At 39.8% G+C, this 17,681-nt stretch overlaps 2 protein-coding genes across 2 annotated transcripts in view; both read left to right on the forward strand.

Moving 5' to 3' along the window:
* The window catches only part of LOC307033414 (connector enhancer of kinase suppressor of ras 2), a 119,072-nt gene extending 113,310 nt beyond the window's left edge, over nt 1-5,762 (forward strand). Inside the window, 2 exon segments of the mRNA XM_079671880.1 lie at nt 526-821; nt 2,683-5,762. Coding sequence (XP_079528006.1) covers nt 526-821; nt 2,683-2,895 — 509 coding nt within the window. The 3' untranslated portion in view covers nt 2,896-5,762.
* A 730-nt stretch (nt 5,763-6,492) lies between these two features.
* apool (apolipoprotein O-like) lies at nt 6,493-16,901 on the forward strand. Its single transcript, XM_079671877.1, has 11 exons — nt 6,493-6,634; nt 7,638-7,736; nt 7,830-7,955; nt 8,422-8,476; nt 9,315-9,413; nt 10,503-10,594; nt 10,677-10,796; nt 13,590-13,773; nt 13,883-14,569; nt 14,745-14,873; nt 16,235-16,901. The coding sequence occupies exons 1-11, from the start codon at nt 6,623-6,625 to the stop codon at nt 16,321-16,323; spliced, it is 1,692 nt and encodes a 563-aa protein (XP_079528003.1). The 5' UTR covers nt 6,493-6,622; the 3' UTR covers nt 16,324-16,901.
* Nucleotides 16,902-17,681: the final 780 nt, after the last annotated feature.

Below are 17,681 nucleotides of genomic sequence, written 5' to 3' on the forward strand. Positions count from 1 at the left end.
AAAAGTGCCGGTCAAAGGTTTTCTTTGTTATTTATTGAGCTTTAAAACAAATGAATAACGACTCTATATAATCATATAAGAATAAAACACGGAGGACGGAGATCTCTTTTTCTCCCCCTCTTCTGACAGCTCAGCAGCTGATCTCAAAGCACTCTCCCCTCTCCTGCAGGGGGGCGAGGTCAGCTGCAGCTCACAGAATCAGCCTCCTGCAAAGACAGGGCTGGAAAGAGCAAATAGAGCGAAATGAGGCATGGCTAAAATGCAGGATCTGTTTGGTATTTTGAAAAAATATATATATTTATATAGCTATGGCCCTACAATATATTGTTCAAAAATAGAATGACATGTCCAATTTAATAGTCAGCTAACCATCAACATTGGGACATTTTAGTGGCTGAAAATATGAATATATTATGAATATGAATATGAAGATCAATTATAAGGATGGTTGCCGTTAAATTAATTGATTATTTTAGCTCTATATTCACACACTAAATCCAACTGAAGCTCATTGTGTCATTATAGCAGTGAATCTGACTCCTCTCCTGGGTGTCTCCGACCTGCGGGAGTTGAGAGTTGAGAGCAGAGAGAGGAGGGTGTCTGAGGGAAGGGAGCGGCGGGTGTCAGAGTGCCGCGAGCCGGAACCGTTGGATGGGCTAGAGCAGCTGTACCGGGCCCTGGAGCAAGCCAACGTGACGGCCCTAGGGGACTCAAGACCCTGTAGCAGGCAGGAGTTTCGACGTTGTTTCACACAGAGAGCCAGGGACCCTCTGCTCAACGACAGGCTGCACCGGGTCCGAGCCCTCCGCAGCACCTTGAAGGTAGCACAAACACAGATTATTACAATAGTGTCCCTCTGCAGAGCTCCATGCTTAGGCCAAACTCCGGTGCTGGGTCCCATCTCGCTTCTTAGCATACTAGTTGAATTGCAACTTTAGTATATTGTGCAGTAAATTGCTTTACCATGCTTATCCTTAATAAGTAAAGTAGTCTACAGAGCGTATATTGAGTCCATCGTATCACACCAAGCCACACAACCTTAACTAAAAACCACAAAGAAAACTACAAACCAAATGTTAACATGTCATTAAGCAGGAAATAACTTGTACAAACCTTAAAGGTGGGGTAGGTAATTTTGGAGAAACCAGCTCGAGTGCGCAAGAATTTGAAAATACACAACCGGAAAAAATCTGCCACTTCCTTAAAGAGCCCCTCCTCCAACACACACATGACCAATGGGGGCACGAGATAAGTTTGTGCACACTATGGAAGGCTGACAGGCAGGTAGGCCATCCAGTTATTTTAGCCGGGCGGGCCTTTTTTTGTCAAAGCACTTAAGATATTCGTTGCTATCGGGATGTTAAGAGCATTCCATGGAATATTACAAAATGTGTATCTCAAGCCGGTTTTTCAAACGTACCAACCCACCTTTAAGCTAATGTTAGCTAGCTATGATGTCGTTAGCAAAAAAAACTAACATACATTTTAGCACCAGAGGGAAAAAAATATATAATGTATAAAATATGTCAGAATAAGATTTTAAATCAACGTCTTTGTATTGTGTTGCAGATATGCACTGAAGTTAGTATGCTAACTGTAGTGCCAGTCAGTCCTCAAACAGAGGGAGAACGAGTACAGCCGCTCCGATTGGCTGGTCAATAATTCACGTGGTCCGTGTCTTGTTTTAAGATTTGTTCTTTTAATTAATTGCAAACGTTGCCAACACACAATACGTGACAATTATAAGATAGTATATTTTGAGGTGTAGTCAGTTTGAGCACTGGTGGAATTGTATTTTTGCTTTTTTGTTAGCTAGAAGCTAGGCTTTTTGTTAATAACAATACACTTTAAAGGTAGGGTATGTAAGTTTGAGAAGCCGGCTCGAGATCGCTAGAATTTGAAAATACACGACCGGAGAAAATCTGCCACTTCCTTACAGAGCCCCTCCTCCAACACACACGAACGCGCACATGACCAATGAGGGCACGAGATAAGTTTGTGCACAGATGGAAGGCTGACAGGCAGGTAGGCCATCCAGCTATTTTAGCCGGGCCAGCTAAAATGATTGGTCGTGCTTTTTACAGTACTACGGCTTCCACAGATGACAATTTTTTATGGAATTTTTGCCAAAGCACTTAAGATATTCATTGCTATCGGGATGTTAAGAGCATTCTTTGGAATATAACAAAAAATGTATCTTGAGCCGGTTTCTCAAACTTACATACCCTACCTTTAAATGTATATTTTACAGGTGAAAATTATGCCTACTATTTATTTGAATAAGTTGATTCTGAAATTAACATTGCACTTTTAATGTTAGTTTGCTTGCTGAATTAGCATAGTTGACTAACATTCATAGTTTAAGAGCGGAATTAGCATTTTTAGCTAATGTTCAATTCATTAGGTCGGTAAGTTATTTCCTGCTTAACATAACGTTACCTACTTTATAAGATAAAAACACAAGGTGGTATTGTTAACCTTAAACATATGCCATCATATCCTCATGATTGTCACCTGCGTACATGGTTTCTCGATGCGTAACCAAAAGTGTTCAATGGAGCATGTGGCCTGAACCTGGGGCTTTGCAGCTAGACCCTTCTTGATTATTTGAGAATTTACAGAATAATTACACTTGGAACGATACAACTTTGTCACTCCTTGTTGTCTATTTGCTCCCCACAGGCCAAAGAGTCGGAGCTGGCAGTAATCTGTGCGCTACTGGAGGACCCTGGCCTGTGCTCCCAGACCTTCAGAGAGTGGAAGCAGTGGCACAGCGATCTCTACTCAGACATCTGCCAGCTCAGCCCCGGTGGCACCAACGGCCAGGACGACCTCTCCCCACTGGCCCCACCTCTTATGACCCACACACACTCCTTTATTGAGACACATGTGTGAAAGAGAGAAGGGGAGCAAAGACTGAACTGATACATACACACACACACTCACACAAACACACACAGAGCTTTACATTGAGTCCTCTCTCCTGATCAAGACTCTGAGCACGCACTCACTCGAACACACACACACACACACACACACACACACACACACACACACACACACACACACACACACACACACACACACACACACACACACACACACACACACACACAGGTACACACATTGTAAGATGTGTAAATATCATAGAGGGAACAGTCTGAGACCTGCGTGTATGAACTTTTGATAATCCTGAGGACCCTCACAGGGTGCCTATTGCATGCTTGAACAGAAAGCATTAATCTTCCTTTGTCTATGGAACTCAGCATAAACACCACACGCTTGTCGAGCAAAATGGGAAAAAAAGGAAACTTTTTAACACGTTTGTTACTTTGTATTCTCTTGGTTTCATCTCTTTTTATTTCCTATTGATTTTAGGGGGCAAGGGGAGCTATGTAGCAGCAATACAGAGGAGAATCCTTTTCACCACAGCACTGTACTTTTGTACTGATGAACTTTGCACCCAGAGCCACCAGTTCTCCCCCTTTCTCTATCAATCTTTTTTTTCTCTCACTGCATATCTCGCTGATTTACAGAGACCTCACTTGTTATTCCAGGCTGATCTGATAGGACAGTGCAGGGGAAAGTAAGGGCGTTGACTTTTGAGACTGTGAAAAGTAGCCGTCAATGCTGGTTTATCTGGCTCCCTCTGGGAACCGGTGAAAACAAACGTTGAGGACCTATTGTACTGGCTAGTTGCACACTATTTCAAACTGTGAACTGTTAAGAAAAAAAGAAACAATTTTATCCGCAGAAGGAGGCTCCTCTGACTGAGTGCAATTGAACTTTTCAGTTTGCATCCTCTCTACCCGCCTTTTTTTATTTTCCTCTCTGTTTCTGTCCGCCACCTCCTCTTCATGTTTTCTTTATTTTCTCTCTCTCTCTCTAGTCGTCAAAGACTTGTGTATATGTGTATACTGCTTTGTATACTGATGTAAATGTTTGCGTTCCACTACCACTGTGATATGCTTCTAGAGGTAGCGGAGGGAAGACAGAGAGTATGTATTTGCGTGGGTGCAAAACAATTTTCCTTTCTCTTTTTTTTCCTTTATTTTACTTTAAACAGCGAATGCAAGAGCTAGAGAGTTATTTTCAAAGGAGTCACTCACTACAAAGAATGCACTTTCTATATCTCTATATCTCATTGGCTGCATCACAGGGTCTATGTCTCATCGGCCTCTTTACCATTGCTGTTCAAAATATCAGGTAAATGCATTTGCCGTCTCATTTTCTAAAGATTTGTGTACAGTCTACAAATATATTTAAACATAGAAGAATATATAAATCTATTTACGTTTTGTGTCATAGATATAATGTAAAGTATGATGTATTCTATGCCAAGGTTTTGCAGTGTTCCCCTCTTCACTCTGTAGACGCAGGGTGGCAGAACAACAACACCACTATCATTGACAGTTTTTACATCGCGGCTGACCCTTCTCCTGGTGATGTGTTGCATGAGAAAAGTCCGGGAATGATTTGATTGGACAGGGTAAAAAATTGTGGATCATTTGTTTTTTTTCTCCCCTTTTTATCTTCCTCTCATGATTGCAAGATAATTAGACTTGTAGCGCATGATACATGCAAAAGTACTGTTGAAGAATGACCTTTTCTTTGTATGTATTCTTGTTTTTTCATTCGATAGTGTTTGAAGACACACACTGTACAATAGCTGAGGCAAGCATTTTTCTGCTCCTTGGTTACTTGATCTAATGCAGGTCCTCCTTTAGCATCCTAACCAGGAGGCTCCTGATTTAAGGTTTTGTTTTACATAGAAAGACTGACACTAACCAATAGACTGCAGGAATCTTACCTGAGTTGAAACGAAAGCTATTTTGACATTCCCTCGAAGCATATGAACCTGAGCGGTCAAAGCCCTCCACACTAAATGGTCTGTAATGTCTGTAAAACCCAGATGAACCATTTCATCTGCAATATCAGGCCAAAGACTCAACGGTGTCGAAGACTCTGAGAGACATGCATAACACCTGCTGCATCCAGCACTATCTGTACTTATTCTTCATACTTTACTGTAGTTCTTTAGCGTAGGTTCAGGTTTTTCATCATGTCACACTGTCGTGAACTATCAAACTCACCCCAGAGATATAGCTCATGTTTTTTGAATGGTTAATTTGAGAGTACCACAAAGAAAACTAAATGATGCAAGCACTTTCCCTGTGCCTCCCAACCCTCTCTTTGGCAACGATGGACTGATTATACTGGCGACCCTACACAGACACAGCTGGAGAAGAGTTACAAAACAGTTTCAGTCTGCAGATTTCTCTCCACTTCTCATCTGTAGTGGTTTTCTTTCATCAACCACTGCACCACTTAGCAGGCGACACACACTGTAGATTAGGAAGTGCAGGTTATGATTTGTGGGCGCAGACTGTGTTGTTATTCCTCCCCAGATCTTTGTGTGTGTAGACATGCAGAAACAGGCCGAAAAGGGAGATTCCACTGTGTGTTCTTTCAGGGGTGTACACCTCATGGTACATTGCACAGGTGTGTAAGATGTAAGTTGCACTGCGACATTAAAAAAGGAACATATTGCTCTTTTTCAAGGATAATATTAGCTTACTGTTATTCTGTACATTAAACTGACTAAAGATGATATTAAAAAAGAAAGAAAATGACATTTATTCTTCCTAAAGTAGCCTTTTTTGGTTTCATATATATGAATATATATTACAAAAAATACAGATTGTAAACTTAAGTTGTTAAACTTTGACTTCAATAAACTGAATCCTCTGCACTACGAGCTATGATCTGTTTATGTGTACCTTTTCTTGGATTGATAGAGACAGCATTAGAGTGTTTTATGTGCTTACGTAACCAAGAAGCAGATTTCCAATTAAAGTGTACGTAAAAATACGACAAGTAGGCCTACAAATGATTATCCATGTCCATATCTATATCCAAAATCGAGAAATGAATAATTTGATATTTTCATAACAATTTGTTGTTTTTGTCAAAAAAATTGTTAAGATTGTACTATTTTTTTCTTTAGCAGCTAATTATGATTTACAACGTGATTAGGCATGTAAAGGGTTTGCATGTTAATTGATCAATTTTGCACATTTTCTTTCTTTCTCTCCATATTTTCCCCTCTTGTGTGAGGCCATAGTGTGTTTCTACTTCACCTGCACATGTATTTTATTTCTATTTACTTTGTCGCTGCCTGGCCGTTTTGAAAAACAATGCACAAATAAAAGTTAAAACATACTTAAGTTGGTTCAACTCCATAACAAATTAACAAGTTAATGAGAACCGTCAAGATTTCTGTGAACCAGGGGCTTATTAGAGTCCGTTGTGTCTGGGGGCCCTGTGAACCTGTTTTGCCTTGCCCATAATAAACCACTGCACATCATGTACAATTGCTTTACATGTGGAACTGCAGTGACAGTTTAATCCTTTAAAATGTCTTTTAAAATGTTAATAAAAACGAAATGATATATTTTGTGTTTTAATTACACAAAGATTTACAAAACAACATTGATTACCCATACTGTTGTTGGTTTGAGAATACGTGCTGCAGGTGCCGCTGATGCCCGGCAGGAGTCAGTAGTACCCGGTCTTTGGATCTGCGTCTCTCTCAGCCTGCAGAAGAAGGAGGAACGCTGTCATGGCGGCCAAGGTGAATGCTTGACATTTTCCTCTTCGTCAAAGTATATTTTGTAAAGAATGAGCGTGTGTGGGTTTAACGCTAACTGACCCGCAGTCGTTAACGCAACCTTGAACTGAGTGTCACTTTAAAACCTTTAACACTGCGCTGCATGGACACATTGTTGCTAACTGCTAGCCTCGCTGAATGAGTCAATGCTAACTAGACAGCGTTTACTAACGTTAGCAGACAGCAGTTTGAGCAGTACTCACACTATTTATATTACCTGCATGTGTTACATATAATATGTGTCAGCCGTGACGTTGTCTGCAATATAGACGGTTTTGACCAAGCAAAGGAAACATTACAATTACGTCAGCTAGTAGGCAGTTGTAAGTTATCAGATGTAAAGTACATTTACTCAAGGACTGTACTTAAGTACAAGTTTGAGAGACTTGAGTATGAGTATTTCAATTTTTTGCTACTCTGTACTTCGTGTACTTTGACTCCACTGTTACTTTGCAGATGAATGATGTGAAATCAACAACACTTAACCTGGAAAGAAACTGTCCTTTCCAGCTGTGATAAACACATGAATGCATCAATAATTATAAATAAACATATCGTTCATATTAAACTAAAATGGGACAGTTTGCATAATGAGTCTATATATATATATATATATATATATATATATATATATATATATATATATATATATTGATGCCAGTACTTTCTTACTTTTACATGATTATCATTTTGATTTCAGGACTTTTACTTATAAAAGAGCAGTCCTCAACTCTGGTCCTTCTACTTTCACTTAGGTACAAAATCGAAATACTTTAAGTTAACCTAACACTGACACTTCAAAAGTAATAGTCCTAAAATAGCAAGTTTGTGGTTTAGCTATTTTACACATGTTGATCATTTCTCTCACTGGTCCATCTGTCAATGAGTGATTTGTGTCTGCCTGTTGTTTTTGTTACTATGTGGTGAAATATTTTAAGGTAAGCTGTAAACTTTCATTGTTTCCTAGGTGGTGATGCTGGCCGTCCCGACGGTGATGGGCATAGCCTCCATCCGTGTGTATACTGTAAGCGAAGCGCCCACTGATGGACTGCTTACTCGAGAAAGGGTATGCTTTTCTAGAAAGAATCAGATGATTTTATATGAGAGAGCTAAACTGTTGAAATTCACATCTAAATACTGACACTCCCTCTGTCCGCAGCTGAACATCTACACCCCGCTGCCAATGTCTGCTCAGGCCCTGTTTGTCCCAGAGACTCCCGGTGTTATACAGAATGGGTTAACTACAGCCAGACAGGGCATACGACCCTTTGTCCAGGCTGTGAAGGTATTTCCATTTTCTTGTGTACACCTTCAGCTGTTTTGAGAACATATTAATTTTCCCACACAACATCTGCTGCTGAATGAACACATACTTTCACATCCTGTCTAACACTCAACACCCCACAAAAGAACAACCATTTGACGTATGTAAATAAGTGTTTTATAAAGGGAAAAACTAGAATACTTTGCAAAAGGCCTTATCTTGCATCTGCAGTGTTAGTGTCCTGATTTTCGCTCCTCTTGTGGTTACACCGCTCACTCCCACATGCTGCGAGGGCTCAGTATGAGGCACGTATGACTCTGTACTGTAGTGTGTGTGCAGTTAATTCAGCAGCTGCAAGTTCTGCTGCGAAGAGATCTGGCAGTTTGATTCTGTGGAAGATGGGGAAAAACCGCTTCAGGCTGATACAGATGTAGTTTTGTTCTTCATGTCCTGTTGTAGCGGTTTATTTTTCCTTTGTTCCCTGCAGGGTGCCTGCATCTCTGTGAAAACAAGAAGTGTAAATCTATACCATAAAGGACAGGGTGAGTCAACAGGAGGAACCTTAAGGTGTCATATATGATGTATATTAAATAATATTCTCCCTTCCTGAAACTTGAAACATCACTTATAGTGCCCTTAACGAACGTATTGTTCTGACGCCCTTTGAAAACAAATCCCACATTTTTAACTAATTATTTATGGCTTCATTCAATCAAATCTTTATTAATTAATGTTACAGTACATAATGTTACTATTTATAATCACACACAGCTTACTGTGATGTGATGGTGAAGGATTCTTTTGTGGCATTCATACTGTTATGTCGCTAACCCAAGAAAAGATACTAGATATAAATATTACTGTTAATGTTATTATTATTTATGTTGCAAATCACACTATTACCACTGCTTGTATTATATTATGTGATATTACATTATCTTAATTTATATTACATTATATGATATCTTATTATAATATGTTATATTATATTTTATATTATATTAAATAGTATTATAATATCTTATATTTCTTTATTTTATATTTTATTATATTATGGTATAATGTATACAGTTTTTTTAACTTTTTGACTTTAATTTCCTAAAAAAATTCTAATCTGGTTTATTTTATTTTTCTGTTGCACATTTTGACTTTAACTTCTTATCTTCATATACATTTTTATTACATTGTGTATATATAATATGTATGTATTTTATATATATATATATATCATTCCTAAATGTAGCAACCGTCACAAAACCCAATGTCCCAATGTTCTGAACGTATATAATGACAGTATGAGCAGGAAATCAGACAGGCGTTCAGAATTGTGAAATGTAGGGAATTGTTATCCCCATGCTCACTGTCTCCTGTGTCTCCCAGATGCGTACTATTATTTGAAAGACCCTCCCCCGGAACTTCTTCCCAGATTTGGCACCATCACCATGGCCGGCGTGCTTGGCATGTTCTTGGCACGGAAAGGTAATCCGACCCCGAGTGACTCTCGGGGATACATAGAGCTTTCTAGGAACCATTGTTATGAAATCAATAAATCTGCCTACGTATTAGTGCGCACAGAAATATAACATATGATAAACCAACCACAGTTACCACATTTATTTCCTTTTATAGGCAAACATGTGATATATTTATTTTTATATTTGTACACTGATTAACTGGGAAACAATACATTAATCTGTAATACTTTTTCTGTTGTTACTGTATGTAGCATTGATATAACTGTTGTATTTGAAACAGACTATTTTACATGAATAAAAACAAATCTCTGCCTTGCATTATAGTAGTTGTATGCAAGCTTAATGCCTCTTAGAATGAAATGTTCCCCATGCAGCTGTGTGGTAACGTAACATATGTACATAACAAATCATCAAAATGAGTCACCATGCCACCCTGAATACGGACGGGTGAACCTAAGGTTTTATAAATAATTCATACCTTCTTTATTTTGCTTACAAGTCTCAGATGTAATCTCAATCAATTGGAGAACACACAACAGCTCTTTCATACAGAAGGTGCATCCATGGCACAGTCTTCACTGGATGCACATTGACCTTTGGTTGACTCGGCAGTTGTCAACGATTATCAGCATTCACACACCACAATGTTTACACACATTAATGTTCAAAAAGCTCTTTATTTTTCTCATACTGCCTGTGCTGCAGCACCTCTTTTCATCCTCTGTCTGAAACCAGAGCCCAGTCTGCTCTGATTGATTAGCTGGCTGGTTCTGTTATGGTTGGTCAACTGCTTAGATATTTCCTACCCCTTAGCCTATAGCGTACTATTTGTTGGAGCGCTAGCAAATAGAAGAGCAAGTGGTATAGTGATTTCACTAGTGAGTCCAATGGAGGCGATTCAGGCAGTGTGTGGGAGAGAAACCTCTTCTGGATTATGGCCTCTGCAGACCATTTACAAAAACCTATATAACGCACTACAGGAAAGGGAATACCCAGAAAGCCTAATAGGGCCCTTATAAGGCCGTACTTTAAATTACGTTTAGTTTTTCCATGTGTTCAGTGACATTGATTGTAATTATTAACTGTATTTCAGGCTCTCAACTCAAGAGGGTAGCCGTTCCTCTGGGTCTGATGACTGCCGGAGCCTCAGTGTGTTACCCCGCTCAAACTGTGGCTGTTTTTAAGGTAACATTATTGTGTCTCATGCGCTGACCGCCAAATGGCATTTATCAAGTTTAATTCAATTTATTGTCTTTTTGCTCCCAAGATCACGGGTAAGAAGGTATATTCTGCTGGTCAGTGGACCGGCGCCTCGGTGTCTTCACTGTTCACCTCCAAGCCCCCCCCAGAGCCGGTGGCCCAGGAGATTGCTGCTTCACAACCACAGGTCAGCAGTGATAATGAGATACTACACAGGTGTTTTTACTGAAAATTATATATAGATCTAACCAGGGGTTAAATTGGGATTTGATATGTGGGGTGGCTCTGTGTGAAGGGGGGGGGGGGGGGTATGTTGGTGGAGGATCTCATTATTTGACTTTAAGGGCTATACTGTATATGAGGCCCTATAATCAACGGCTCCATTATCTGTATGAAATACACACATTGTTGCCACCAGATGACACAATAAAAATAGAAAGTACTAAAAATAAATTGGAATTAATTTACATCTTAAATTATTAATGTACACACAAAAATGCTTACAAATATCCAACCTTCAAATTGCTTTTTTAAATCAAAATTGCTCTGCACACTTGCTAAAGAACGTTTATGTGGAAATCTTAGTTCATTTGTAGGGCTGCGAGATTATGACCAAAAGTATGCTGTACATTTCACTGTAAACCATTGAATCATCACCAAATTCGGTGTTATTGCAGTGGCGGCGCCAGCGATTTTCTCTAGGGGGTGCTTTGGGGTAGCTTGACGTTTCATAGAGAGTGCTCAAACTTTAAGGGTTTCCCATTAATGCACCAGCGCTACAGTTGAATTTTCTACTGCAGCAACACTCCCCACACGCACACACAGTGTACCCGCGACTGTTACAATGAAGGCTCGGTAATCAGCTCACGGCATATAGGTGTAAGCAGGGGTAAAGGGCTATGTTTACAAGTGGGGAGTGTGGACCTCACCTCCTTTAGGAGGGTCCTCACCTCCTCTAGTGGGGTCCGGGGGCATGCTCCTTTGGGAAGATTTTTTTTAAATATTGAAGTTAAAAGCATCAATCTGGTGCACTTTGAGAGCAAAATGAAGAGATCTATGGATACATCTCTCAACATACATATGAAACAGAACTGTAAACAGATTTTCTATTTCTTTATAGATATTTTACAAATCACTCCCCTTTTAAAACAAACCGTTTGAGACCCACTGAGATAACTAGACTAAAGTTAACTATCTAAACACAGAGTCCTTTACTTCACCTGAGCTGAGGTTATCTGAGACTCTCAGTCTGACAGGAAGAGAGTTCTCCCTCCACTTTGTTGTTGAAAAAGCTCCTTATATCCGTTAGCTTGGCTAGCTAGCACCAGATGCTAACCACAACGATCTCCGGTAGAGACCCACCGGTGCTTGCGCACGCACACAACATGGCTCGTGCCACACACACACACACACACACACACACACACACACACACACACACACACACACACACACACACACACACACACACACACACACACACACACACACACACACACACACACACACACACACACACACACACACACACACACACACACACACACACACACACACACACACACACACACACACACACACACACACACACACACACACACACACACACACACACACACACACACACACACACACACACACACACACACACACGCACGCAGAGCTTGAATGAAACAGAGAGCCAGAAGTAAGCTCACGAGGCCTATTATGTGCAGAATCCCTCGCTTCCAGGGGGTTTTGATTGAGTGTCCACACGTGGACGTTTAAGGACTAAAAAACGATCCATTTGTCACTTTGCTGTTAGCCAATAATTTGGCGCTGCAGCTAACAGGAAGTTACGGAGCCCCCTAGGGGACACAGAGTAGAAAAAAAAAATTATTTGAAAAAAAAGTTAAATGTTTGGCGAGATATCGCAAAACGTTTGCGAGATCTCGCAATACTTTTCATTTAGCTCACTGTACTTCCTGGTCAGGTCGGCTGCTACGGCAACACAGAAAAAACAACAATGGAGTGGTTCGTCAATTTTACTTTGAGCTTGGCCTTAAATATAAAGATATAACATTAGTGCTTGGCAATAGGCACATGGTTCAAACATAGACTGTATATATAAAGGGTTTCACATAAGTGATCAAACATTTGCTTGTTTCACATTTGCATTGATGTAATCAATAATTTTTACTAATTTAATAAAAAATAAAAAAATAATTTTCGTAAAATAAAAAAAAAACATATTTCTTGGGGGTGCTTAGGGGGTGCTTTGGCAATCTGCAGGATCTACTATTTTAGAGTAAAGTCAACAGATATCGAACCTAAATAAAGTCTATATTAAGAACGAGAAAAGTTTTAACATCATATTTTGTATATGACAAATGTGCGAGGGTGATGACGTCAAAGCATCGTCCTATGTGCCGGGACTTAACCCCAGACAGCCCCGGCCCAATTTAACCCCTGGATGTAACCAGATATATTAAAATAGCAAGTTCTGTAAAGCTGTTTTACTGTGTGTGACTAAAACCAAAACCATTTAATGGTAATTCCCTAACAACTGAATGATTTCCGCTTTGCTCTTCTTATCTTTCTCGGAAAATCCCTCATGTTGCTCAAAACGATGCATTTCCTCTCTCAGCACTTTGCCATTTTATGATGGTTTGTGATCAAGAAATAAAACGTACACTGCTGTTCAAATTAATGTAAGTCAATCCCTAGCCTAGTGTCAGCTACATTTTTACTTGAAATGCTTATGTATGCAGTTTTTTCTCTCTGGTCACTTTGATACATCTAACCTATTAGAAGTGAAATGTTGAAGGAAACTCTAAATCCAGTGCCTTATTCTGTTCATCGTTTAACTGTGTTTCTGTCAGTTAAATCCAGTTTAAGTGTGAATCAAATTAAGATATTCATATGAATCATTTTATAATCATTAATCAATGCATGTCTTGTTGAAACAGATTTTAATGATCGGTCTTTATCCACATTTTAGACAACTACGGTGCCAAATCCAGAGTCTGCAGCCCGCAGCTCCCTGATCCCAGAGTCAGAAGTGGAGTCAGCGGAGTCGCTTCCTCTCTCTGATGAGCCCGCTGTTGCTGTCATCTCAGAGCAGGCGTCATCAGTAACACCCACAGAGATTTCCCCCGACCAGACCCCCGCAGAGACCAACCCAGGTGCCGTAGATATTGATCTCTGTCTGCCTGTTTCTCTGTCGACATTGCTTCACACTCCATTACACTCAGGCTTCTACTGATGGTTTGCTGTGTATCCTCTCCTCTCCAGATCCAGTAGTGCATTCAGTGGCAGCAGAGACAGAGGTCACCTCAACCTCTGAGGCAATAGCTGCACCTGTTGAAAGTGAGGATGCAAAACTAGCAGCAAAGGAGGTCTCCACTGCCGAGCCCACGGCAAGTTTAGAACCGGAGACGGTGGAGGCTGCTCCTTTAGAGGCTTCTCTGGTGGAGGATGCTCCAGTGGAAGGTACTGCAGTGGAGGCAGCTCCAGTACAGGTTGCTGAAGTAGAAGCTGCTCCAGAAGTGGTTTCTCCAGTAGAAGCTGCTCCTTTAGCGGTACCTGAAGTAATAACTGCTCCATTGGAGGCTGCTCCAGAAGTGGTTTCTCCAGTAGAAGCTGTTCCTGTAGAGGCTGTTCCTGTAGAAGCTGCTCCAGAAGAAGGTGTTCCGGTAGAGGCTGTTCCAGAAGAAGCTGCTCCAGAAGAAGCTGCTCCACTAGAGGCTGTTCCTGTAGAAGCTGTTTCAGTAGAAGCTGTTCCAGTAGAGGCTGTTCCAGTAGAGGCTGTTCCAGTAGAGGCTGTTCCAGTAGAAGCTGTTCCAGTAGAGGCTGTTTCAGTAGAAGCTGTTCCAGTAGAGGCTGTTCCAGTAGAAGCTGCTCCAGTAGAAGCTGTTGCAGCTGAATATGTCCCTTCTTCTGAAGAACCACCCGCTCTAATCTCCTTAGATGACCCAGCAGGTACAACCAGAACATTCACCAATTTGTTGTAAACTTCCAAGAGTTTGCTGAGAACTTTCTAAAAGTTATTATGATAAATCAAGTATGAAGTCACAGTAGCTTAGTAGCATAAAGGTGGAACACATCAGTTCATGTCCCTGCTGCTAACCTGTGTTGTTTATTGACTTATTTGCAGTGCCAGTTCTCGAATCAGCTGAGCACGAACTCGCTGCTGAACCAGAGTTGGCCAACGCAACAGAAGCTGCTGCTGTAGAGGAGACACTCACACCAACACCTCCTCAGCATGAAGCAGACAACAGCAAAGGTACTGTGAACACACTGCACCACTGCTTGTTGGAAGGTTGGGCCTCAAATCAAATGTTATTAATATAGCTCAATATCCCAAAGTACACATTTGTCTCTGGGGGCTTAACCAGGAGTACAGATCCATAAAACATGAAGGACAGAAAACATAAAATAACAACATAGATAATGCAAATGAATAGAAAGATCATGTAAACGTAAATAATTAAAGGGTAAAGAAGGATGGTCATGATAAACTTGAGCCAGCCCTGACAATAAGCGTTATCGTCTTAGCATGCTCTCAAATGTGGAGAGGGTGTCTACCTTAACACAACTTGGAGCTGGTTCCACAGGAGAGGAGCTTAATAGCGGAAGGCTGTGGTTATTAAACTTTGATCTACCTTACTCAAACATACACAGCTTCTCTTCTGAGAGTTATCTGAACTGAAGTCCCATCATCTCTTGGGTCTTGACATGTGATCATGCTATTGTCTCTTAAATTTGAAATACAATTTCGAAAAAACATCAAGTTCGACATATTGAGGCCAACAAATATACCTTGAGAAGTATCTGATGTAATGCTATCAAGGTCACTCTTTGGGCCTTTGCAGTTTATTACTTAAAAAAAGCCCTGGACATGAATAGACGGCCAATGTATTTGAAGCGTGTATTCCTTGGAGACATTCACATGCTGCACAGCTCGTTTCTTTGCATGTCTATTTTTGGAGTATTTTACTATAAAAATAATTAGATTCCATTGCTGGCTGCAGAGGATTTTTTGCGTAAGACAAACACTTCAGATTCCTCCAGAGCATTGTAAAGTCAAAATGCATTGTAAAAAGTTGGATTCGATCTTTTCATGAGATGTTCTCATATTCAAACAAATTGACTTAAATCTTTGTTAGTTGGCATTTAGCCTTCAGTTCACTCTGCCAGTTGCTGTGCAGAAAGGGACAAATGTTAATAACGTTTATAAAACAATCTATCTATTTTACTTGAGTTTTCCCTTCTTTTGAGTGTCAGAAATGGTGAAAAGACAGACATTTGAAGCTTCAGTGAGGAACTTATTAGAAGTTATGAATGTAAACAAATATATATATATATATATATACACACACAATGAGATATAGCCCTAGCACTTTAGATTCGAAAAACTTCAAGGAGAATATGTCTGTATGATAATACTACTTCACTAATTTGTGTGATCACAGAAAGACACTGTGGCTTTGTATTTTCAACTTTTTGTGGGTAATGTAGACGTTTTATTTGATTCTACTGATAATCTTTTTGTCAGTCTGAACCAGTTTATCCATTAAATGTAAACATCTAATATTTCTGTGCTTGTGACTGATATGTTGTTGCATTTCTGCTGCTGTCCTCCAGGGGGCTCCAGCTTCAAGCCAGACCCTTCTCTATTGGACTTTGGCCAGTCCAGCCCGGAGGATGACGACCTGTACTCAACACGCACCTGAGAGACAGCCGGAGAAAGCTCGATATCACACACTGCCATCTCATTCTGATTAACAGACTCTGCATCATTATGCATTATGTAAATAGGCCATTTTGCAAGCAAGCAGAGTTAGGAAGTGGTTATCGTTTCCTTCCTTATTTCTCTGGGCTACATAAATACATACTTTATTATTGTCACCCAAATAATGTATATTTCCACAGAAAAGTCAGAGTACTTGTGGTTTACAGCAGCAAAGCAGCAAAGCAGCAATTCCTAGTGTACACGGAACTGAGTCCGTTTGCATAGAAGGAGAGAAGCATGGAAAAAATACACCCACGTTAAGTCTATTCATCCACAGATGGCAGATTGTGTGTTCTCTCAGTATGTGTCATTTAACAATTATTGGCTTTTGTGCGACAGCTTTTACAATCATGAGTGTCACGGTGTTTTTTTTATTGTAATTTAGCCCACTGCATTGGTATGCCGGAAACACTGCACATGTTCTGGTGATGATTACAGAGGGACGTTTGCTGTTCATTTTGTTACATCAAAAAATGTCTTCAGTTGTTAAAAACCAAAAATAAATCTATATTTTCATGATTTGTTGTTGTGCTTTATCCACTGCTACACATCTACTTGTAAATATAAGTTAGTTTTGTTATTTATTGTCCTGCACAAACTGACAAACATCGGAAAAAGTGTTAAATCATGTCAGAAAAACATTACTTTTTCTTTTCATACGCAAGCTCTGCAAATATAATCGGAAACAGAAAAGGTGCATTCCTACAATAATCTCCTTTACCCTCACCATATTTTTTAAATTATCCAAACCCTCAAAATAAAATTACCTACTAAATTAAAGATATTTTCAAGTAAAAGTATCTCTAAATTATCTCTCTATAAACCGTTTGACAAGAGATTGATCCACCTCTTAAGCCCCAAGCCTGTTTTTCAGATTTCAGGCTTGAAAATGACATTCCTAGAACAAATGACCATATCTTCCCTTCTAAAAGGGTTAAATTAATAATCTTTTTTCTCAAAGTAATGATAAACCTGTGAGTTGGATGTAGAAAAGTCAGAATCAATATATATGTTTTTTATTTTAAAGAAAATTCAGACTGAACATGGTAAAAAACTGTAAATTATAGTGTCCGTCCAAAACATATGTTGTACTTATGGTGAAAACTAACCTTGGATGATGATGGGTTAGTAGACTAAAAGCTTTAGGAATCCAAAGTACAATATATAAGTACCCTGTATCAAAATTGATGCAAAACAAGTGATATTTGATCTTTTTAGACAGATTTAGCAAAATGGGGCCATTTGGGTGGATTTTCCTTATCTCTGGCCCCCCTTCTTCGATTTTAACATGTGACATCT

The sequence above is a fragment of the Notothenia rossii genome (assembly GCF_949606895.1).
Source record: "Notothenia rossii genome assembly, chromosome: 3".
Lineage (NCBI taxonomy): Eukaryota > Metazoa > Chordata > Actinopteri > Perciformes > Nototheniidae > Notothenia > Notothenia rossii.

What these genes read in the sequence shown, in the direction of transcription:
- apool (XM_079671877.1), top strand. An exon ending in CATGTTCTTGGCACGGAAAG is followed by an intron (nt 9,414 to 10,502) that starts GTAATCCGACCC and finishes ACTGTATTTCAG; the next exon opens with GCTCTCAACTCAAGAGGGTA. An exon ending in CCCCGCAGAGACCAACCCAG is followed by an intron (nt 13,774 to 13,882) that starts GTGCCGTAGATA and finishes TCTCCTCTCCAG; the next exon opens with ATCCAGTAGTGCATTCAGTG.